At 45.3% G+C, this 21,762-nt stretch overlaps 1 protein-coding gene across 1 annotated transcript in view; it reads left to right on the top strand.

Moving 5' to 3' along the window:
• POLR3A (RNA polymerase III subunit A) overlaps positions 1–21,762 on the top strand; it is a 213,282-nt gene that overhangs the window by 13,350 nt on the left and 178,170 nt on the right. Inside the window, exons 3-7 of the mRNA XM_040435415.1 lie at positions 6,481–6,618; positions 7,683–7,854; positions 16,421–16,575; positions 17,161–17,400; positions 17,930–18,092. Coding sequence (XP_040291349.1) covers positions 6,481–6,618; positions 7,683–7,854; positions 16,421–16,575; positions 17,161–17,400; positions 17,930–18,092 — 868 coding nt within the window. The remainder of the gene's footprint in view (positions 1–6,480; positions 6,619–7,682; positions 7,855–16,420; positions 16,576–17,160; positions 17,401–17,929; positions 18,093–21,762) is intronic.

Here is a 21,762-nt window from a genome sequence, read left to right as displayed (position 1 = left end):
TTAAACCGTTTCCTTCTTCAGCGATTCCGGATGGAGTCTCTCAGGTCGGTGGTGGCCTCTCTGGAAAAAGGGGAGTTCCTGGCCTCTATCGACATCCAGGACGCCTACCTTCATATTCCAATCGCTCGGTGTCATCAGTGCTTTCTGCGCTTTGCAGTGGGGTCCGACTACTACCAGTTCGTTGCTCTCCCCTTCGGGCTGGCGACGGCCCCTCGCGTTTTTCACAAAGGTCCTTGCCCCTGTCCTCGCCTTACTTCGTTCCAGGGGAGTTTTTCTTCTTCCATATTTGGACGACCTCCTTATCAAGGCACCCTCTCTGTCACTGACATCCGCCAGTGTGGACCTCTCGCTACAAACCTTACGCCGGTTCGGTTGGATTATCAATCTTCCCAAATCCGCTCTTGTTCCATCCAGGCAACTGATCTTTCTGGGGATGCTGCTGGATACAGATGCAGCGGAGGTTCGGCTTCCGTCAGAGAAGCGCCAGCTCCTTCATCGGTCGGTTCAGAGCCTTCTGACCCACCGCCATCCTTCCTTCCGGTTCAGCATGCTGGTCTTGGGACAGATGGTGTCCTGTTTCGAAGCAATCCCCTACGCGCAGTATCACTCCCGCACCTTTCAGACTGCCATTCTGTCCGCATGGGACAAGTCCCAGGAAAGTCTGGATCAGCACTTTCCCCTTCCCCCCCCAGGTTCGCTCCTCTCTCCTCTGGTGGTTACGGACCCCTCTCCAAGGGAAGTCCTTCCTGCCGATAACTTGGTTGGTGATTACCACCGATGCCAGTCTGCGGGGTTGGGGGGGGGTGTTTCCTCCTCGGTCCGTACAAGGCACTTGGTCTCCATCGGAGTCCAAACTGCCGATCAACGTTCTGGAGCTGAGGGCGGTTCTCCTTTCACTCCGGCATTGGACTTCGCTGCTTCAGGGTCACCCTGTTCGTGTCCAATCGGACAATGCCACGGCTGTGGCATACATAAATCATCAGGGGGGCACTCGCAGCGCGGCGGCGATGAGGGAGGTGTCTCTAATCCTTCGCTGGGCGGAAATTCATGTTCCAGCCATTTCGGCCATTTACATCCCGGGAGTGGACAATTGGGCGGCGGATTTCCTCAGCCGGACGACGATCGACCCGGGCGAGTGGTCTCTGCACCCCGACGTCTTCGAGTCTCTTTGCCTCCGTTGGGGTCGTCCGGACGTGGATCTCATGGCCTCCAGATTCAACCACAAGCTTCCCACCTTCATGGCCAGAACCAAGGATCCGGACACTTACGGCGCGGACGCGCTCGTCCTTCCCTGGACTGAGTTCTCTCTCCTCTACGTTTTTCCGCCCCTGCCTCTTCTTCCACGAGTCCTTCGGAAGATCGCGGCGGAGGGCACGCCTGCGATCCTAATAGCCCCGGATTGGCCTCGTCGTCCTTGGTACGCCGACCTTATGTTGCTCCTGGCAGATTCCCCCTTGCCTCTGCCTCTAAGAGAAGACCTCCTCTCTCAAGGGCCGATCTTCCACCAGCATTTAGGGTCGCTACGTTTAGCGGCGTGGCTATTGAAACCGCGGTCCTAACGCCGCGGGGGTTTTCTGCTGACGTGGTCCGTACCATGATTCGTGCGCGTAAACCGGCTTCGTCCAGGATTTATTACCGAACCTGGCGGGCCTATTTGAATTTCTGCGAGACCTTAGATGTTCATCCCCTTCGGTTTTCTCTCCCCACGATTTTATCCTTCTTGCAGTCTGGTCTGGACTTGGGTTTAGGTCTCAGTACCCTAAAGGGTCAGATCTCAGCGCTTTCGATCCTTTTTCAGCGACCTCTGGCTCCGCTCGGTCCAGTTAAGACTTTTATTCAGGGGGTTGCTCACTATGCTCCCCCGTATCGCGCTCCCGTTCCATCTTGGGATCTTAATGTTGTGCTGACGGCTCTCCAATCTTCTCCTTTCGAGCCTTTGCGCAGGGTTTCCCTTCGCTTGTTGTCTTGCAAAGTTTTTTTCCTCGTTGCCATCACGTCTCTTCGGCGTGTGTCTGAATTGGCGGCACTTTCTTGCGTAGAACCCCTCTTGGTTTTTCACCAGGACAAGGTGGTTCTCCGCCCGGCTCCGGATTTCCTTCCGAAGGTGGTGTCCGCTTTTCACCTGAATGAAGATATTGTCCTTCCTTCTCTGTGCCCCTCCCCGTCTCATCCTCGGGAACGGGATCTTCACCGTCTGGATGTTGTTAGGGCTCTGAGGATCTACTTGGATGTAACTAGACCCTTGCGGCGCTCGGATTCTCTATTTGTGGTTCCGGAGGGTCCGCGCAGGGGGCTGGCGGCATCTAAAGTGGTTATTGCCCGCTTCATCAAGATGGCTATTGCCGAGGCTTACCGTGCTAAGGGCAGGGAACCGCCCTTTGGTGTTACCGCTCATTCTACCAGAGCGGTCGGGGCTTCCTGGGCTCAGCGAAATCGAGCTTCGGCTGAACAATTGTGTAAGGCGGCGCCTTTGTTTTAACTTGTGCAGTAAACCCTCCCCCACGAGCACCGCTCCGTCCTGCTCCACACACAAAGGGGGGAAGCCGACAGTAAGCCTTGTAATGTGACAAGGCTAGGCAGAGGGAACACAGAAGTTAGAACCCTAACAGAGGGGGGGGGGGGGGTAGGAACGGCTGCATAGCCACCTCACCAGTCGACGTTTTCACCCTCAGTCCATCCAGCAGGGACGCCCCTTCAGCCACTGGCACCGAAGTGTCAGGAAGCTGGAGAGGGGCTTGCAGGCGGGCGACCCTCGTGCTGGCGGGATGCAGGGGAGCTGGGCTGCCCTGGTCCTCCTTTTCTTCTGTGGGGGAGGCAGCAGTGCGGATAGCCGGCACTGGCGCAGCTCAACCCCGGGAAAACAGAGAGGTCTTTGCGACTCTGTTGTCCCTGTTGAAAAAGGGAAAAAAGTTGAAAATAATAAAAAGAGAAAAAAATAAAATCTTTAGCAAAGACAGCTCTGCAGTGCAGAGAGTGTCTTGCCTCCTTGACACTAAGCACATAACTGGTAGTCGCTCGCTCCAGGCTGAGGGTATAGCTGCTGGAGATGGGGCTTAACAGTCTTTCACTTAGTGTCACGCCTCCTATGGAGATGAGCTATACCCAAGGTTTCCTGTGTCCCCCAAGGAAGAGCGAGAAAGAGATTTTACTGGTAAGTTATACAAAAATCTCGTTTTTTGATAGATGTGATTTAGTCAGACCCCCTTACTATGTTATGCCAATGCAAGGTATGAACACACATATAGTTACCAGAGCTACTGCCCTCAGAGTGATATCTATAATCATGATGGTGGACTGAGGCCTCATTCACATGAACGATACGAATTGTGTCAGGATGCGTTCAGTGAAACTAGTACCTTTTCGCAAGCACGTTTAGTCAGTTTTGTCTGCATTTGCGTTCAGTGTTTCCGTTTTTTCAGCACGGGTGCAATGAATTTTGAAAAACGCATTGCATCCGGATGCCCCATTCACTTCTATGGCGTGAGGGCTGCATGAAAAATGCAGAATATCGAACATGCTACAATTATCACGCAATGCAGAAATGATGCGTAAAAAATGCTTATGTACACAGACCCATTGAAATGAATGGGTCAGGATTCAGTGCGGGTGATGTGTGTTCACTTCATGCATTGCAGCCGCATGAAAAACTCACTTGTGTGAAAGAAGCCTGAAGCTGGAACATTCTCTTCTGAAAGGCAAGTTCAAATAAAAAAAAGCAAAAAAAAAGGTTTTTTTATAAAAAAAAATAGTTTCAAGTAAAAAAATAAAAAAACGCCCCTTTCCCCTGATTTTATAATAAAAAATAGAAAAAAACATATTAGGTATCACCGCATCCGTAACGACCGGCTCTATAAATATATCACGTGATCCACCCTATCCGATAAAAAATCACCATAAAAAAAAAAAAAACTGTCAAAGCCATTTTTGTCACCTTATCACAAAAAGTGCAACACCAAGCGATCAAAAAGGTGTATATCCCACAAAATGGTACCAATAAAAGTCACCATCCTGCAAAAAATTAGCCCATACATAAGAAAATTGCTAAAAATAAAATAAAAATACAGCTCTCAGAACATGGAGAAATAGCATAATTATTTTTTTCATATATGCTATTGTGTTAAAGTGAAATTAATAAATAAAAAGGAGACATATTAGGTATTGCCTCGTCTGTAACAACCTGCTCTATAAAAATATCACATGACCTAACCCCTTAGGTGAACACCGTAAAAAAAAGTGCCAAAACCACATTTTTTTTTTTTTTTTTTTGTCACCTTGCCCCATAAAGTGTAATAATGATCGATAAAAAAAATCATATGTCCCCAGAAATGATACCAATAAAACGTTAACTCTTCCTGCAAAAAACAAGCCCCTGCACAAGACAACCGGCAGAAAAAAAAAGGCGTTCAAAAAATGGAGAGACAAAAACATAATTTTTTTTTCAAAAATGCTTTATTATGTAAAACTGAAACAAAGAAAGTAGACAAATTTAATATCATTGCGTCCGTAACAACCTGCTCTATAAAAATAGCACATGATCTACCCTGTCAGATGAATGTTGTAAAAAATAAAAACGGTGCCAAAACTTTTTTTGGTTACCTTGCCTTACAAAAAATGTAATATAGAGCAATTAAAAATCATATGTACCCCAAAATAGTACCAATAAAACTGGCACCTTATCCCCTAGTCTCCAAAATGTGGTAACTTTTTGGGAGTTTCTACTGCAGGGTACATCTGGGGGGGCTTCAAATGGGACATGGTGTCTAAAAACCAGTCAACCAAAATCTGCCTTCCAAAAAACCATATGGCGCTCCTTTTCTACTGTGCCCTGCTGTGTGCCCTTACATCAGTTTAGGACCACATATGGGGTGTTTCTGTAAACTGCAGAGTCAGGGTAATAAAACGTTTTGTTTGGCTGTTAACCATCGAAGTGTCAAAAATCTGCCAAAAAAGTGACATTTTTAAATTTCATCTCCATTTTCCTTTAATTCTTGTGGAACACCTCACCTAAAGGGTTAACAAAGCTTGTAAAATCAGTTTTGAGTAACTTGAGGGGTGTAGTTTGTACAATGGGGTCATTTATGGGGGTTTCCACTATGTATGCCCTACAAAAGGACTTCAGACCTGAACTGGTCCTTAAAAAGTGGGTTTTGGAAATTTTCTTAAAAATTTTAAGAATTACTTCTAAAATTCGAATCCTTCTAACGTCGTCTTAAAAAAAATAAAAGATGATGCCAACATAAAGTAGACATATGGGAAATGTAAAGTAATAAATATTTTGAGGTATCACTTTCTGTTTTAAAAGCAGAGAAATAGAAATTTAGAAAATTGTGAATTTTGCTAAATCTTGGGTAAATTTGGTATTTTCTCATTAATAAAGGTGAAATATATTGACTCAAATTTATGACTATCATGAAGTACAATGTATCATGAGAAAACAATCTCAGAATGGCTTGGATAAAGAAGTGTTCCAAAGCGATTACCACATAAAGTGACATATGTCAGATTTGCAAAAAATGGCCTAGGCAGAAGGGTGAAAACTGGCTCGGGGTAGAAGGGGTTAAAGGGTTTGGCCTCCATTTACAAATTGTCCACTGGATAGGGGATAGCTATGATTGGAATGTCAACCACTCAGACCACCGACCTTGAGAAAGGGAATCCAGTGGCCCCATAACAATGGATTGGTAGGTCGAGCATGTGCGCTACTTCTACATTCATGTCAACTCTCTGGGACTACACAAAGTTTGAATCGTTCAGCTGTACAGATGTTCGACCTACTGCTCCATTCATACAGAATGACCGGATTCTACTTGTTGCACAATTATTTTGTGAAATTTATTTACTGCGTTCACTGTGTGGTATAAATAACAACTTTATTATGTGGTGTGTGTGTGTATATGTATATATGTGTATATATATATATATATATATATATATATATATAGTGTGTATATATATATATATATATATATATATATATATATATATATATATATATATATTTAAAAAAAAGACTGAAGGGGCGGCTGCTGTAGATGCTCATATCTAGGTAGCAGTTAGAGATATGGGCTTTGTATTGTTTGAAAGCGGGCATTCAAACAATACCAGATTTCCAGCATTGTTTAGAGTACATGGGAAGATATCGCTTAGAAATTGGGACGCAGTAAATGCAGCTGAAAGTAAAAGCAGGTTTTGCCTTCCCGACTTGATTTCTATCAGTGATATCTCCTGCTTATGAAAGCCTGAAATGCCTGGTTTCACACAACACCAGGCCATGTCGGTAGCTGATACCAACCAGGAGATATGAGCAGCTAAAGCAGACTCCCCTTTCCCCTTCTGCTCGAGCCCAGCTCCGGCAGAACAGTTAAGTGCTTTTCCCAGAGCCTGAGTTGGACTTGAGGAAAATTGTTAGGTGGTTGATTTGGTATATGAAATGGGATGTCAAGACTATAAATTCCCTTTATTTATTTTTTGTATTATTAGGGTACTAGTGAGAAAGATCGCCCCTGCCAGACTTGCGGGAAGAACTTGGCTGACTGTCTAGGTCATTATGGATACCTAGATCTTGAATTACCTTGCTTTCATGTAGGGTATTTCAAGGCTGTGATTGGCATTTTACAGGTAAGTCGATTAATGCAACACTATGAAATTAATGAGACAAATTTTATTAGTTTAGGCGGCTCATACTTTTGTATATACACTTTTAAAGGGGTTGTCCGGGTTCAGAGCTGAACCCGGACATACCCTTATTTTCACCCCGACAGCCCCCTTGAGGCTAGCATCGGAGCATCTCATGCTCCCTTGCCCTGCGCAGGGCACGGGCTCTTTTGTTTTCAATAACACACTGCCGGGCGGAAACTTCTGCCCGGCAGTGTGTTCAGTGACTTCACCGGCTCTGAGGGGTGGGCTTTAGCTCTGTCCTAGCCGTTTTACTGGCTAGGGCAGAGCTAAATCCCGCCCATCAGTGCCGGTGACATCACTGGGGTTCCTGGCAGCCCCATGGAGAGCCCCGGTACGTCACCGGATCTCCAAAAAATGCCTTTGCCCTGTGCAATTTAGCGCAGGGCAAAGGAGAGCATCGGAGCATGAACTGCTCCAATGCTCATGTCAGGGGGCTGCCGGGGTGAAAATGGAGGGATGTCCTGGTTCAGCTCTGACCCCGGACAACCCCTTTAACAACAAAAACATATGTCAATTATTTTGTTTAGATCCTATCTTCCCTTATAATATAGTTTTGTAATATTTTTTTAGCTCTTATTTTGAGTAGGCTATTTTTGTTAATTGTAGTTGGTTTTGGATTAATCTATGGGCTCATGCACATGACTATTGTTATGCCCTCCGCAAATCATGGATACTAGCTTTGTGCATTCTGTATTTTGCAGAATGGAACAGCTGGCCCCTTCTAGAACAGTCTGATCTTTGTCCGCGGTGTGGACAATAATAGGATGTTCTATTTTATTGGAGTGTGGATGGGCGAGTTATTCCATAATCTTGTTAATATTCGTTGACTTTGTCTTCCTCCAAGCGTAGGGCTTTTGATCAGGTTAAGATAGGTTTGCCAATCTAGTTATGACTGTTTTCCCTTAAACCTATTTTAAAGTGTGACTTTTATTTAACTATAGACGTAACGTGGGAGATGCACTTGAAAGTGTTTTATCAGTTGTCCTATTTTGGATCTCTTCCAGATGATCTGCAAGACCTGCTCACATATCATGCTGAGCACAGAAGAGAAGAAACTGTTTTTGGATCACTTAAAGAGGCCCGGCCTTACATACCTGCAAAAGAGAGGACTTAAGAAAAAAATCTCTGAGAAGTGCCGCAAAAAGACAACTTGTTTGTACTGTGGGTCCTTCAATGGTTAGATATATTTTTTTTTGCATTCTTATTTTTTTTATATATCATACCAGTCATGCATACACATTGCACCTACAGGAGCTTTTATGAAATCCCCTTCTAAAGCCATACGCATGAATATGGAAGTACCTCCCCCTCCTCCCACTCTTCTGGGACAGCTTTCTACAAGATTTTGTAGTATTTGTGGAATTTTTGCCCATTCATCCAGAATAGCATTTGTGAGGCACTGATGGGTGATACGGCCCAGTTTTCAGTCTTCATTCTAGTTCATCCCAAAGGTGTTCAGAGGGATTGAGGTTGGGGCATTGTTCAAGCCAGTTAAAAATGTTGTCTCATCTCAGACAATATTGCTATATATTGCTAGGATATGCCCCCATTGTCTGATAGGTGTGGGTCCCAGCTGGGACTGGCACCTATGACGAGAATGGAGCCCCAAAAGTGATGGAGGGTGCACTGCTCATGCACAGCTGCTCTCCATTCATTTTCTAAGGGGCCACCGAAAATAGCCGAGTACTGGCTCGGCTATTTCCGTCAAGCCCATTGAAGGGAATGGGAGCAGTGGCTGGTCATGCGCAGTCTGCTTCCATTCACTTCTATGGGGAGAGTGCTTGGTGGTGATCGGACCGGAGTTCTCCAGCCACCACTTTGCGGTGCTCTGTTATAGATATAGGTGCGTGTCCCAGCAGTGGGACCCAAACCTGCAATTGTCCAAAATGTCTTGTTGTGCTGAAGCATTAAGATTTCCATTCTGGGGAACTAAGTGACATAGGTCAAACCCTGAAAAACATTTCCTTAGCATTATCTGTTCCCCTCCAAACTTCCAGTTGACAAAGTGCAGTCAGGCTGGTAACGTTCTCCTGTCATTTGCCAAACCCACACTCATCCGTAAGATTGCCACATACAGAAGCATTATTTGTCACTCTACAGAACACATGTCCGGTTGCGGTGTGCGCTTTACACCACTCATTCCGACGCCTGGCTTGGTGATGTAAGGCTTGTATGCAGCTGCTAGTCATTGAAATACCAGGCCATGAAGCTCCCTATGCACAGTTTTATGTGTTGTTGATAATGCTAGAGGAGGTTTGGAACAGTTATCGAGTCAGCAGAGCACTATGGACCTCAGCACTTGGCAGCCCTGTCTGTAAATTGACGTGGTCTCCCATTTCCCATGGCTGAGTTGCTGTTATCTAAACACTTCCCCTTTACAATAATGCTAATCACTGTTGATCATGGAATATCTAGGAGGGAAGAATTTTCACGAACTGACTTGTTGCAACAGTGGCATCCTATCACAGTACCCCAAACAAATAAAAAAACGACTCTTTATTTCCACTGTACATTTGTGATAGAATAAGTCTACACACCCGTGTTAAAATGTCAGGTTTCTGAGATGAAATGAAACAAAGATGAATCATTTCAGAACTTTTTCCACCTTAAGGGTCCATTCACACGTCCGTCGTTTCTTTCCTGATCTGTTCCGTTTTTTGCTGAACAGATCTGGACCCATTCATTTTCAATGGGTCCTGAAAAAAAACGGACAGCTCAATGTCAGATTTTTTTTCAGGACCCATTGAAAATGAATGGGTCCAGATCTGGTCCTGATCTGTTCAGCAAAAAACGGAACAGATCAGGAAAGAAACAACGGACGTGTGAATGGACCCTTAGTGACATATAAACTGTACAACTCAATTGGAAAATAAACTGAAATGTTTTAGGTGGAGGGAAGAAAAAATAAAAAAATAAAATATGGTTGCATAAGTGTGCACACCGTTAAACTAATACTTTGTTGAAGCACCTTTTGATTTTATTACAGCACTCAGTCTTTTTGGGTAAGAGTCTATCAGCATGGCACATTTTGACTTGGCAAGATTTGCCCACTCTTCTTTGCAAAAACACTCCAAATCTGTCAGATTGCGAGGGCATCTTCTGTGCACAGCCCTCTTCAGATCACCCCACAGATTTTCAATCAGATTCAGGTCTGGGCTCTGGCTGGGCCATTTCAAAACTTTAATCTTCTTCTGGTGAAGCCATTCCTTTGTTGATTTGGATGTATGCTTTGGGTTGTTGTCATGCTGAAAGATGAAGTTCCTCTTCATGTTCAGCTTTCTAGTAGAAGCCTGAAGGTTTTGTGCCAATATTGACTGGTATTTGGAACTGTTCATAATTCCCTCTAGCTTAACTAAGGCCCCAGTTCCAGCTGAAGAAAAACCAGCCCCAAAGCATGATGCTGCCACCACCATGCTTCACGGTGGGTATGGTGTTCTTTTGGTGATGTGCAGTGTTTTTGCGCCAAACATATCTTTTGGAATTATGGCAATTATAGAAGCTCTCTGTGGACCATGGCTTTTGCTGTGGGATGCGACTAAGAAAATTTCAGGAAAGACCAACTAGAGCAGCTGAACTTTATTTGGGGTTAATCAGAGGCACTTTAAATGATGGCAGGTGTATGCTGACTCCTATTTAACATGATTTTGAATGTGATTGCTTAACCACTTACCGTCACACTAACGCCGAAAGGCGTCATCTCTGCGGCGCTCCCAGGTCACACTAACGCAGATTGGCGTCATCTCGCGTGAGCCGAGATTTCCTGTGAACGCGCGCACACAGGCGCGCGCACTCACAGGAACGGAAGGTAAGAGTGGATCTCCAGCCTGCCAGCGGCTATCGTTCGCTGGCAGGCTGGAGATGTGATTTTTTTTTTTAACCCCTAACAGGTATATTAGACGCTGTTTTGATAACAGCGTCTAATATACCTGCTACCTGGTCCTCTGGTGGTCCCCTTTGTTTGGATCGACCACCAGAGGACACAGGTAGCTCAGTAATATGTTGCACCAAGCACCACTACACTACACCCCCCCCCCTGTCACTTATTCACCCTTGATCACCCTTGATCACCCCATATAGACTCCCTGATCACCCCCCTGTCATTGATTACCCCCCTGTCATTGATCACCCCCCTGTAAAGCTCCATTCAGATGTCCGCATGATTTTTACGGATCCACTGATAGATGGATCGGATCCGCAAAACGCATACGGACGTCTGAATGGAGCCTTACAGGGGCGTGATCAATGACTGTGGTGATCACCCCATATAGACTCCCTGATCACCCCCCTGTCATTGATTACCCCCCTGTCATTGATCACCCCCCTGTAAAGCTCCATTCAGATGTCCGCATGATTTTAACGGATCCACTGATAGATGGATCGGATCCGCAAAACGCATACGGACGTCTGAATTTAGCCTTACAGGGGCGTGATCAATGACTGTGGTGATCACCCCATATAGACTCCCTGATCACCCCCCCTGTCATTGATCACCCCCCTGTAAAGCTCCATTCAAACGTCCGCATGATTTTTACGGATCCACTGATAGATGGATCGGATCCGCAAAACACATACAGGCGTCTCCCTGGAGCCTTCCAGGGGGGGTGATCACCCCATATAGACTCCCTGATCACCCCCCCTGTCATTGATCACCCCCCCTGTCATTGATCACCCCCCCTGTCAGGCTGCATTCAGATGTCCGTATGATTTTTACGGATCAACGGATACATGGATCGGATCCGCAAAACACATACGGACATCTGAATGGAGCCTTATAGGGGGTGATCAATGACAGGGGGGTGATCACCCCATATAGACTCCCTGATCACCCCCCTGTCATTGATCACCCCCCTGTAAGGCTCCATTCAGACATTTTTTTGGCCCAAGTTAGCGGAAATTATTATTTTTTTCTTACAAAGTCTCATATTCCACTAACTTGTGTCAAAAAATAAAATCTCACATGAACTCACCATACCCCTCACGGAATCCAAATGCGTAAAAAATTTTAGACATTTATATTCCAGACTTCTTCTCACGCTTTAGGGCCCCTAGAATGCCAGGGCAGTATAAATACCCCACATGTGACCCCATTTCGGAAAGAAGACACCCCCAGGTATTCCGTGAGGGGCATATTGAGTCCATGAAAGATTGAAATTTTTGTCCCAAGTTAGCGGAAAGGGAGACTTTGTGAGAAAAAAATAAATAAAATCAATTTCTGCTAACTTGTGCCAAAAAAAAAAAAATTCTATGAACTCGCCATGCCCCTCATTGAATACCTTGGGGTGTCTTTTTTCCAAAATGGGGTCACATGTGGGGTATTTATACTGCCCTGGCATTTTAGGGGCCCTAAAGCGTGAGAAGAAGTCTGGGATCCAAATGTCTAAAAATGCCCTCATAAAAGGAATGTGGGCCCCTTTGCGCCTCTAGGCTGCAAAAAAGTGTCACACATCTGGTATCGCCGTACTCAGGAGAAGTTGGGGAATGTGTTTTGGGGTGTCATTTTACATATACCCATGCTGGGTGAGATAAATATCTTGGTCAAATGCCAACTTTGTATAAAAAAAAATGGGAAAAGTTGTCTTTTGCCGAGATATTTCTCTCACCCAGCATGAGTATATGTAAAAAGACACCCCAAAACACATTGCCCAACTTCTCCTGAATACGGCGATACCACATATGTGACACTTTTTTGCAGCCTAGGTGGGCAAAGGGGCCCACATTCCAAAGAGCTTCCTTTAGGATTTCACAGGTCATTTACCTACTTACCACACATTAGGTCCCCTGGAAAATGCCAGGGCAGTATAACTACCCCACAAGTGACCCCATTTTGGAAAGAAGACACCCCAAGGTATTCCGTGAGGGGCATGGCAAGTTTCTAGAATTTTATATTTTTTGTCACAAGTTAGCGGACAATGATGATTTTTATTTTTTTTTCCCTTACAAAGTCTCATATTCCACTAAATTGTGACAAAAAATAAAAACTTCCATGAACTCACTATGCCCATCACGAAATACCTGGGGGTGTCTTCTTTCCAAAATGGGGTCACTTGTGGGGTAGTTATACTGCCCTGGCATTCTAGGGGCCCAAATGTGTGGTAAGAAGTTTGAAATCAAAATGTGTAAAAAATGACCGTGAAATCCGAAAAGGTGCTCTTTGGAATATGGGCCCCTTTGCCCACCTAGGCTGCAAAAAAGTGTCACACATGTGGTATCTCCGTACTCAGGAGAAGTTGGAGAATGTGTTTTGGGGTGTCATTTTACATATACCCATGCTGGGTGAGAGAAATATCTTGGCAAAAGACAACTTTTCCCATTTTTTTTTTTATACAAAGTTGGCATTTGACCAAGATATTTCTCTCACCCAGCATGGGTATATGTAAAATGACACCCCAAAACACATTCCCCAACTTCTCCTGAGTACGGCGATACCACATGTGTGGCACTTTTTTGCAGCCTAGGTGGGCAAAGGGGCCCACATTCCAAAGAGCACCTTTCGGATTTCACCAGTCATTTTTTACACATTTTGATTTCAAACTACTTACCACACATTTGGGCCCCTAGAATGCCAGGGCAGTATAACTACCCCACAAGTGACCCCATTTTGGAAAGAAGACACCCCAAGGTATTCGCTGATGGGCATAGTGAGTTCATAGAAGTTTTTATTTTTTGTCACAAGTTAGTGGAATATGAGACTTTGTAAGAAAAAAAAACTAAAAATAAAAAATCATCATTTTCCACTAACTTGTGACAAAAAATAAAAAGTTCTATGAACTCACTATGCCTCAGCGAATACCTTAGGGTGTCTACTTTCCGAAATGGGGTCATTTGTGGGGTGTTTGTACTGTCTGGCCATTGTAGAACCTCAGGAAACATGACAGGTGCTCAGAAAGTCAGAGCTGCTTCAAAAAGCGGAAATTCACATTTTTGTACCATAGTTTGTAAACGCTATAACTTTTACCCAAACCATTTTTTTTTTTTACCCAAACATATTTTTTTTTTATCAAAGACATGTAGAACAATAAATTTAGAGAAAAATTTATATATGGATGTCGTTTTTTTTTGCAAAATTTTGCAACTGAAAGTGAAAAATGTCATTTTTTTGCAAAAAATCGTTAAATTTCGATTAATAACAAAAAAAAGTAAAAATGTCAGCAGCAATGAAATACCACCAAATGAAAGCTCTATTAGTGAGAAGAAAAGGAGGTAAAATTCATTTGGGTGGTAAGTTGCATGACCGAGCAATAAACCGCTAAAGTTGTGGAGTGCCGATTTGTAAAAAAGGGCCTGGTCTTTAGGGGGGTATAAACCTGTGGTCCTTAAGTGGTTAAAGGGATTCTGTCACCAGGTTTCACCCCTGTCAGCTAAACATATGCTGATGTTCAGGGCCTCATCAGGATTCTTAATGTGGACTTCTAAATGTGATCCGTAGCCTTATTTTACAAAAAAACTGGTTTTACTAACCTGTCACTCAAAGAAATAAGGTGCCCAAAGGGATGCAAGGTGCCGACCGCACCCACCACCGTTCGTGCCCAGCGCCGCCTTTCCAGAATTCTGCACCGCCTCCTAATCCTCTGTGCCGCCTCTCGCTCTCCCTCCCTCCCCCTGCTGTAAGATATCGCGCGTGCGCACAGGGCTCTGAGAGGCTGGCGCTAGAGTGCAGGTCATACCTGGGTTGAGCGAAGTGCCGGCGCATGCGCACTTCGCTTTAAGAAGCCAAATCGAGAAGTCCGCACGGGCGCATCAGGCAGAGCCCTGTGCGCACGCGCGAGATCTTACAGCAGGAGGAGGGGGGATGGAGGAAGAGAGGGAGAGCGAGAGGCGGCACAGAGGATTAGGAGGCGGTGCGGAAGTCAGGAAAGGCGGCGCTGGGCACGAACGGCGGTGGGTGCAGCCGGCACCTTGCATCCCTTGACATCCCCTTGGGCACCTTTATTTCTTTGAGTGACAGGTTAGTAAAACCTGTTTTTTAGCAAAATAAGGCTACGGATCACATTTAGAAGCCCACATTAGGAATCCTGATGAGGCCCTGAACATCAGCATATGTTTAGCTGACAGGGGGAAAACCTGGTGACAGAATCCCTTTAATTCTGAACACAGCTACATCCCTAGTTATAAGAGGGTGTGCACACTTCTGCAACCACATTATTTTATTTTATTTTTTCTTCCCACCACCAAAAAGATTTCAGTTTGTTTTTCAATTGAGTTGTACAGTTTATAGGTCACATTCAAGGTGGAAAAAGTTCTGAAATGATTTCTTTGTCATTTTTTTACATCACAGAAACCTGACATTTTAACGGGGGTGTGTAGACTTTTTATATCCACTGTATGTAAAGGCAGACTGCATGGCTAGGTGGTTGGTTTTATGGGACTGAATTAAACACTGGAATTCAATGATTAAGAGTTTTGTGCCAATACTTTTGTCCATATAGTCTATATGAAGCAACTGGTTTGGTTCCTAACCTTCCTGAAAGTACACATTTTCTTTCTTGTGTACTTCAGTCTGTTTCCGGGTCATGCTGACTGCTTCATATTTCACAGTGGATTTATATGACCTATGTCAGGACGAAATAGTCTTTTATTCTGTTGGTATATACTAGGGTTGTTTCGGGTATCGAATTTTTGATACCCAATCGATACTTTTGTCTGGTATTGACCTTTATACCGGGATTTGCCTTTTTTCGATACTAGGCTTTGCTATTGCGCAGTCTAGTATCAGAGAACATGGCGCGCTCAGCAGCACAGGGGAGAAGGAAGCACTCTCTCCCTTCCCCCTTTGTCGCTGCCACCAATGAGAAGAGAGGGGAGGGCACACTGCGCCACCAATAAAAGTAAACGTTTAATACAAATCCAGGAGGCAGGTGCCAGCGGGGAGCTGCGATAGCAGCAGTTAACCCCTCAGGTGCTGCACCCGCCTCCTGTATTAAATGTTAATTATCATTGGTGGCGCAGTGCGCACCCTCCCCTCAACCCCCCAGTATTTAAATCATTGGTTGGCGCATGCGCCCCCACCCCCCAGTATTAAAATCATTGGTGGCAGTGGCCACAGGGTCCCCTCTTCATTGGTGGTGCAGTGGCAGCTTCTGATCGGAGCCCCAGCAGTGTAATCCTGGGGCTCCAATCGGTTACCATGGCAGCCAGGACACTACTGAAGCCCTGGCTGCCATGGTAAGCTCCCTGCTGCTGGTGTGTACTACTATGCACAGGGCAGCAGGGACAGTGTGAAGTCCTATTCATTCTAATAAAGCTTTATTAGGGTGAATAGGACAAGGGATCCCAGGTTCTAGCCCCTAAGGGGGGGAAAACAAAAAAAAGTTTAAAATAAAAAACACTAAAATATCAAGTATAAATTATCCCCTTTCCCAATTTTACATATAAAATATATACACGATAAATAAACATATTACATATCGCAACGTCTGAAAAGTCCATACTATTAAAATATAAGAAAAATGTCCTGTCCGGTGAACGCAATAACAGAAAAATAAATAAATAAAAACTATGCGATTCGCCATTTTTTTTTGTCACCTTGTCTCCCCAAAAAATAGGATCGCACTGTTCTATTATGGGCCGGACGTTCCATAAAATGCGGAATGAACGTGGCTTTTTTTGGTGTTTTTAATTTTTTCCGCCTGGTATAGAGTATCGCAATACTTTTTTATGGTATCGAAACCGAATCAAAATTGTGGTATCGAAACAACCCTATTATATACAATAATTACTAGAAGACTTTTGTTTTACTTTTCAGGCCCAGTAAAGAAGTGCGGTTTGCTCAAAATCATTCATGAAAAGTACAAGACTACTAAAAAGGTGGTAGACCCCATGGTGTCTCACTTTTTACAGTCTTTTGAGAACGCTATAGAGCACAACAAGGAAGTGGAGGCTCTCTTAGGGCGGGCACAAGTGAGTGCATTTTGTCATTTGTAAAATAAAGATGCGCTTGTGTATTAGTGTTGTTTATTTGTGTATATCTTGATTTCTGTCAACTTGGTCTATGCAAGATTCTTTTAAGTATCCAGTAACATAATTTTCAGTATTCATTCTTTCACCACTCCTTACATGCCTATTTTAATAGCTCCATGCATTCCCAACGTACTAACAATTCTGGAGCATGTATTCTTATGGCTCTACGTTGTTCCTTTATCATTTGCACTATAAGTTATAAATTAATTGCTATTAGCCTTCAGTAAGGGTACAAAGGGGAGGTAACCAGTGGGGGGGGGGGGGGGGGGGGGTCCTGCACAGTCTGAAAATGACAGCACTGATTGGATATTGTAAGTCTGTGCAGGCACAACTGAAGGTTAATAGCAATGTATTCATAACTTCTAGTAGAAATAATAAAGGAATGGCACAACATAGAGCCATAAGACTAGATGCTCCAAAATTGTTATTACATGGGGAATGCATGAAGCTATTAAAACAGGAATGTGAGGAGTGGTGAAAGGTTCTCTTTAAAGGGGTTTTAACTTTATATCTAACTTATTGCAGGAAAATCTGAATCCATTAGTGGTGCAGAATATTCTGAAACGGATCCCAGCTGAAGACATTCCCTTATTACTTATGAATCCAGAAGCTGCGAAGCCATGTGATCTTATCCTCACCAGGCTGCTTGTTCCTCCACTCTGTATCCGTCCTTCCGTAGTGAGTGACCTTAAATCTGGCACTAATGAAGATGACCTCACTATGAAGTTGACAGAAATTATATTCTTAAACGATGTAATCAAGAAGGTAAGGTAGCTTTGTTCTTTTAGTTATTTTGATGTTTTCCAGGTACAATGGCATACTTGGGGGCTATATGTTCAGGACATCCTTCAGGAGATTTCCCCTGTTTGTGAGCTGGACATAATGTAAACCCAGCCATTATTTAGTACACTGATATTATGGGAGACAGCAACTGGCCCCCAATCCATGATGTACGTTTACGTGAGCTAAGAATTTCACAGCACCATAATGCTGTAATCACAGGAAAACTACAGTAAAACAGATTACCACGTTTCGGAACTGTATGGGCCAAAACTTTTTACTTTGGTTTTAGGATGTTGTTGTTTTTCATCAATTACATAAGTGAAAGCAGCTTCTTTATTCTGCGGTTTGCCTCTTCAGGGAAACAGGGAAGGGTTTATTTCCGTTATCATTTAATTTATAAAGGGTGCATTCTTTACATACTATGGAAACTTCACTGTGAAGAAGTGATATTAAAACTAGACCCAAGTGGGATTTTAAGAGCACATATTGACATTTTCTGTTTGGTTGTCAGCATAGAATCTCAGGAGCCAAAACTCAGATGATTATTGAGGACTGGGATTTCCTTCAGTTGCAGTGTGCACTATACATAAATAGTGAACTCTCTGGGATTCCTTTAAATATGGCCCCGAAAAAATGGACGCGTGGCTTTGTTCAAAGGCTAAAGGGCAAGCAAGGTAATGGTCATATGGCTAAATCTGCCCTTGCATGTAAACTTGCATGGTGGTTAATGATACAACTGGTAAATGTCATGTGTGACAGTTAGACTAAAGGTCCTTTTACTTGCACCAATGTTTCAGACAATTATCGTGAACGAACCAAAAGTTCCTGATAATTGCCTGATCATCAGCAGATATGAGGGCTTCATTTACTTGCAACGATCACCTCTGCTGTATGGGAACAAGCAAGCGGTCACTACAGCAATTGCTTGTCCCTATAAAAATCATAGTTTCTGGGCAGCAGATCCCTGTTCACACAGCACGATCTGCTGCACAGAAACAATGATTTTTTTGGTGCTGACTGAAAGACACAATGACCTGATGAATGATGGTTTGTCTGTTCATCGGTTCATCTCTGGGACCGTTTACACAGGCCATTTATTCAGAACAAACATTCATCCCTGATTAACCTGATGATCGATCTGTGTAAAAGGACATTTGGGCTGCATAGAGATATTTTGTATTGGTATTTGCATTGGTAAGTCACGTGATTGCTGCTATCTTGCACCCTAAAGCTGCAGCGACCAAGGCTTGTAGTATTTACATAGCCCATAATTGATGCAATTAAGGCTATTTTCACACTCATTTTGTGCGGATCCGTCATGGTTCTGCACAGACTGTTCCGTTCAGATAATATAACCGTCTGCATCCGTTCAGTCCGTTTTGTATTATCTTTAACATAGCCATGTCGGATCCGTCTTGAACACCATTGAAAGTCAATGGAGAATGGATCAGTTTTCTATTGTGCCAGATTGTGTCATAGAAAACGGATCCGTCCCCATTGACTTACATTGTGTGCCAGTTTCGTCCGACAGACACCAAAACGCTGCAAGCAGACTGATGCATTCTGAGAGGATCCTTTTCCATTCAGAATGCATTAGGTCAAAACTGATCCGTTTTACATGGGCTGTGTAAAGCATCACTGCCAAAATCATCGCTTCTGGGCAGCAGATCGTCCAGTGTAAACAGATCTGCTGCTCAGATACAATGAAACTGTATGGGATCACTGTATTAGTTGCTAATCCTTATACAGAGATTGCTGCATGTAAATGAAGCTCTCGTCTGTCATCACAATCACACAATTATCATGAGCGTATGGTTTGTTCCCAATAATTGCCTGGGCAGTTGGCTCGTTTAAAGGGGTTGTCAATGAATATTTTTATAAAGTGGCCAACCCCTTTAATTTGAATCTTAAACTATAAGGAAACACTGTTAAACGAAGTGATACATTTCATAACTAAACAGATATCCTTTGCAGTAGGGACCTGTACCAATGTACAAAAGTTATATAGAAACACCCGTTGAACCTGTGTCCTCTTTTGGTATCACAGTCCGTCACCTCGGAGGACACTTTCATTGTTGATAGTGAATTAACAAGGAAATCAATCTGTCCCAAGGAGGCTCTACTGAAGCTGAAACGCAATCAGTTACCTAGCAGACTTTCTAGCCCATATTCATTGGGGGACACAGAGACCGTGGGTATAGCTATGTCCTCTAAGAGGCGTTGACACTAGATAAAGCTGTTTGCTCCTCCCCTGGTAGCTATACCCCCTCCAGCCTGGAGAGAGAGCTTCAGTTTTTTCTAGTGTCAATAGGAGGCAAGACCTCCCTGCTCTGCAGGGATCTCCTGAAGATTTTTTATTTTAGTTTCTTTTTTTCCTTTTTCTGATTGGAGAACAGTGGTTGCCTCGTCTCCCTGTTCTCCCGGGGTCGAGTTGCGCCAGTGCCGGTCACCCGCACTGCTGCCTCCCCCACAGAAGACAAGGTGGACCAGGGCAGCCTCGCTCCCCTGCATCCCGCCAGCCAATGGGTCACCCATCCAAGCCTCCCTACGGTGCCAGTAGCTGAAGGGGTGACCCTGCTGGACCAGTGGAGGGGTGAAGATGGAAGCAGGAGAGAGAAGAGAGGCGAGTACACGGGACTAGGTGAGTATTTAACCCTCTGGGTTGGTCCCCCCTCCCTCTTGGTGGCAATAGTCTGCGACCAGACAGGGCTTCAGCATAGCCTAGCACCCCTGAAGCATTCCCCTCCGGCACAGGCCGTTTGGTTGATTGAGTGGAGGACATATAGGGGGTTAATAGGTGCGGTATGCTTACTAGCGCCAAATTAGGTGGACTATGTAACCCTAGTGCTAATTCCTTATTTACATGCAGGGAGCGGAGCGCAGTCCCGCTCACCGACAAGGCGGCATTTACCTTTCTCCACCCCTTCGGGAGCGGATGTCGGGCGTGTCGCTCCTGAGGGGGTTAACCACCCTGCGTTCGGCCGGCACCGCTTCGGTGCTCCGGCAGCGATGTTTTGCCGCCCTGCTCAAAGGATATGGTGGCCAGCAGGGCAGCCGTTCACACATGCGGAGGAGCTCCGCTCCCCGACACCTCCCACATTTACTCCCCTTGGAGCGGACGCTATTGCGCCACTCCAGGAGGGGGTTAACCGCCCTGCGTTCGACCGGCCGCGATTTTTGCCTCCCGCTCAAAAAATATGGTGGCCAGCAGGGCAGACGGTCACACATACGGCCGCTCCCCGACACCTCCCACACTTACACCCCTTGGAGCGGATGGGGTCAACTGCGGCGCGATCGGCCGTGCACTGCATCTGTGCTCCGGCCCGTACCTTCTCTGCCCGTCCCCCCCCCCTATAAAAGGCCCGGCCGGTGGGGTGACGCCCCCATTCAGTCCGGCAGGTCTGTGACACGGCCGCTACAGCATTAGGTGGGGGGTAAGGCAATCTCTGGAAAGCCGTGCTGCGGCTTGCTGGGCCACAGCCTTCGTCCCTGGGGGGCGGGGGGGTGGGGGGGGTGCACTCTGGCACGAATTCTTCGCGCCCTTCTCCCCCTTCCCCAGTCGCCTGTCCACTGCCTTAACCCTTCATGGCCACCCACCATTCTTAGGCTGGCACCTGATTATCTGGGGCCCTTCCCCCAAGTACACTGTACATGAGTAGAGTATTTAACCCCTTACTGCCTGTTGTCATTGAGGCCGGCTTCCTAGTTAGTTTTATAAAAAATAATAATAATAATAAAGGACATGTCCGTCCATACGGGTCCCCCTCCTCAGCCAGACTCGCATAGTTCCCAATACCGCCTCCGGGCCTATTGGTTGATGATTCTCCACATGTGCAATCCAGTGACGGACCCCTGCAGGATCCAATCCGTCCTCCGGGGCCGTTTGGTGATGAATTTCCACCTGGGCAATCCAGTGAGGGACCGCTGCAGGATCCCAATCCGTCCTCCGGGGCCGTTTTGGTTGATTCTCCACCTGCACTATCCAGTGCGGGACCACTGCAGGATCCCAATCCTTCCTCCAGGGCAGTTTGGTTGATGATTCTCCACCTGCGAAATCCAGTGAAGGACCACTGCAGGATCCCAATCCGTCCTCCTGGGCCGTTTGATTATTTTCCACCTGTGCAACTCGGTGAAGGATCTCTGCAGGATCCCAATCTGTCCTACGGGGCCGTTTCGTTGATAAATTCTCCACCTGCGCCATACAATGAAAGACCTCTGGGATTCCCAATCCACCCTCCTGGTTGTTGGTTAATAATTCTCCACCTGCGCAATCCAGTGGGGTCCGCTGGAATCTCCCATCCACCCTCCGGGGTTCTTTGGTTGATAATGCACCGCCTTCGCAAT

This window comes from Bufo bufo, chromosome 6 (assembly GCF_905171765.1).
Source record: "Bufo bufo chromosome 6, aBufBuf1.1, whole genome shotgun sequence".
In the NCBI taxonomy this organism is placed as follows: Eukaryota; Metazoa; Chordata; class Amphibia; order Anura; family Bufonidae; genus Bufo; species Bufo bufo.
Note: the sequence above shows the minus strand (reverse complement) of the source record. Positions and strands in the feature narration are given on the sequence as shown.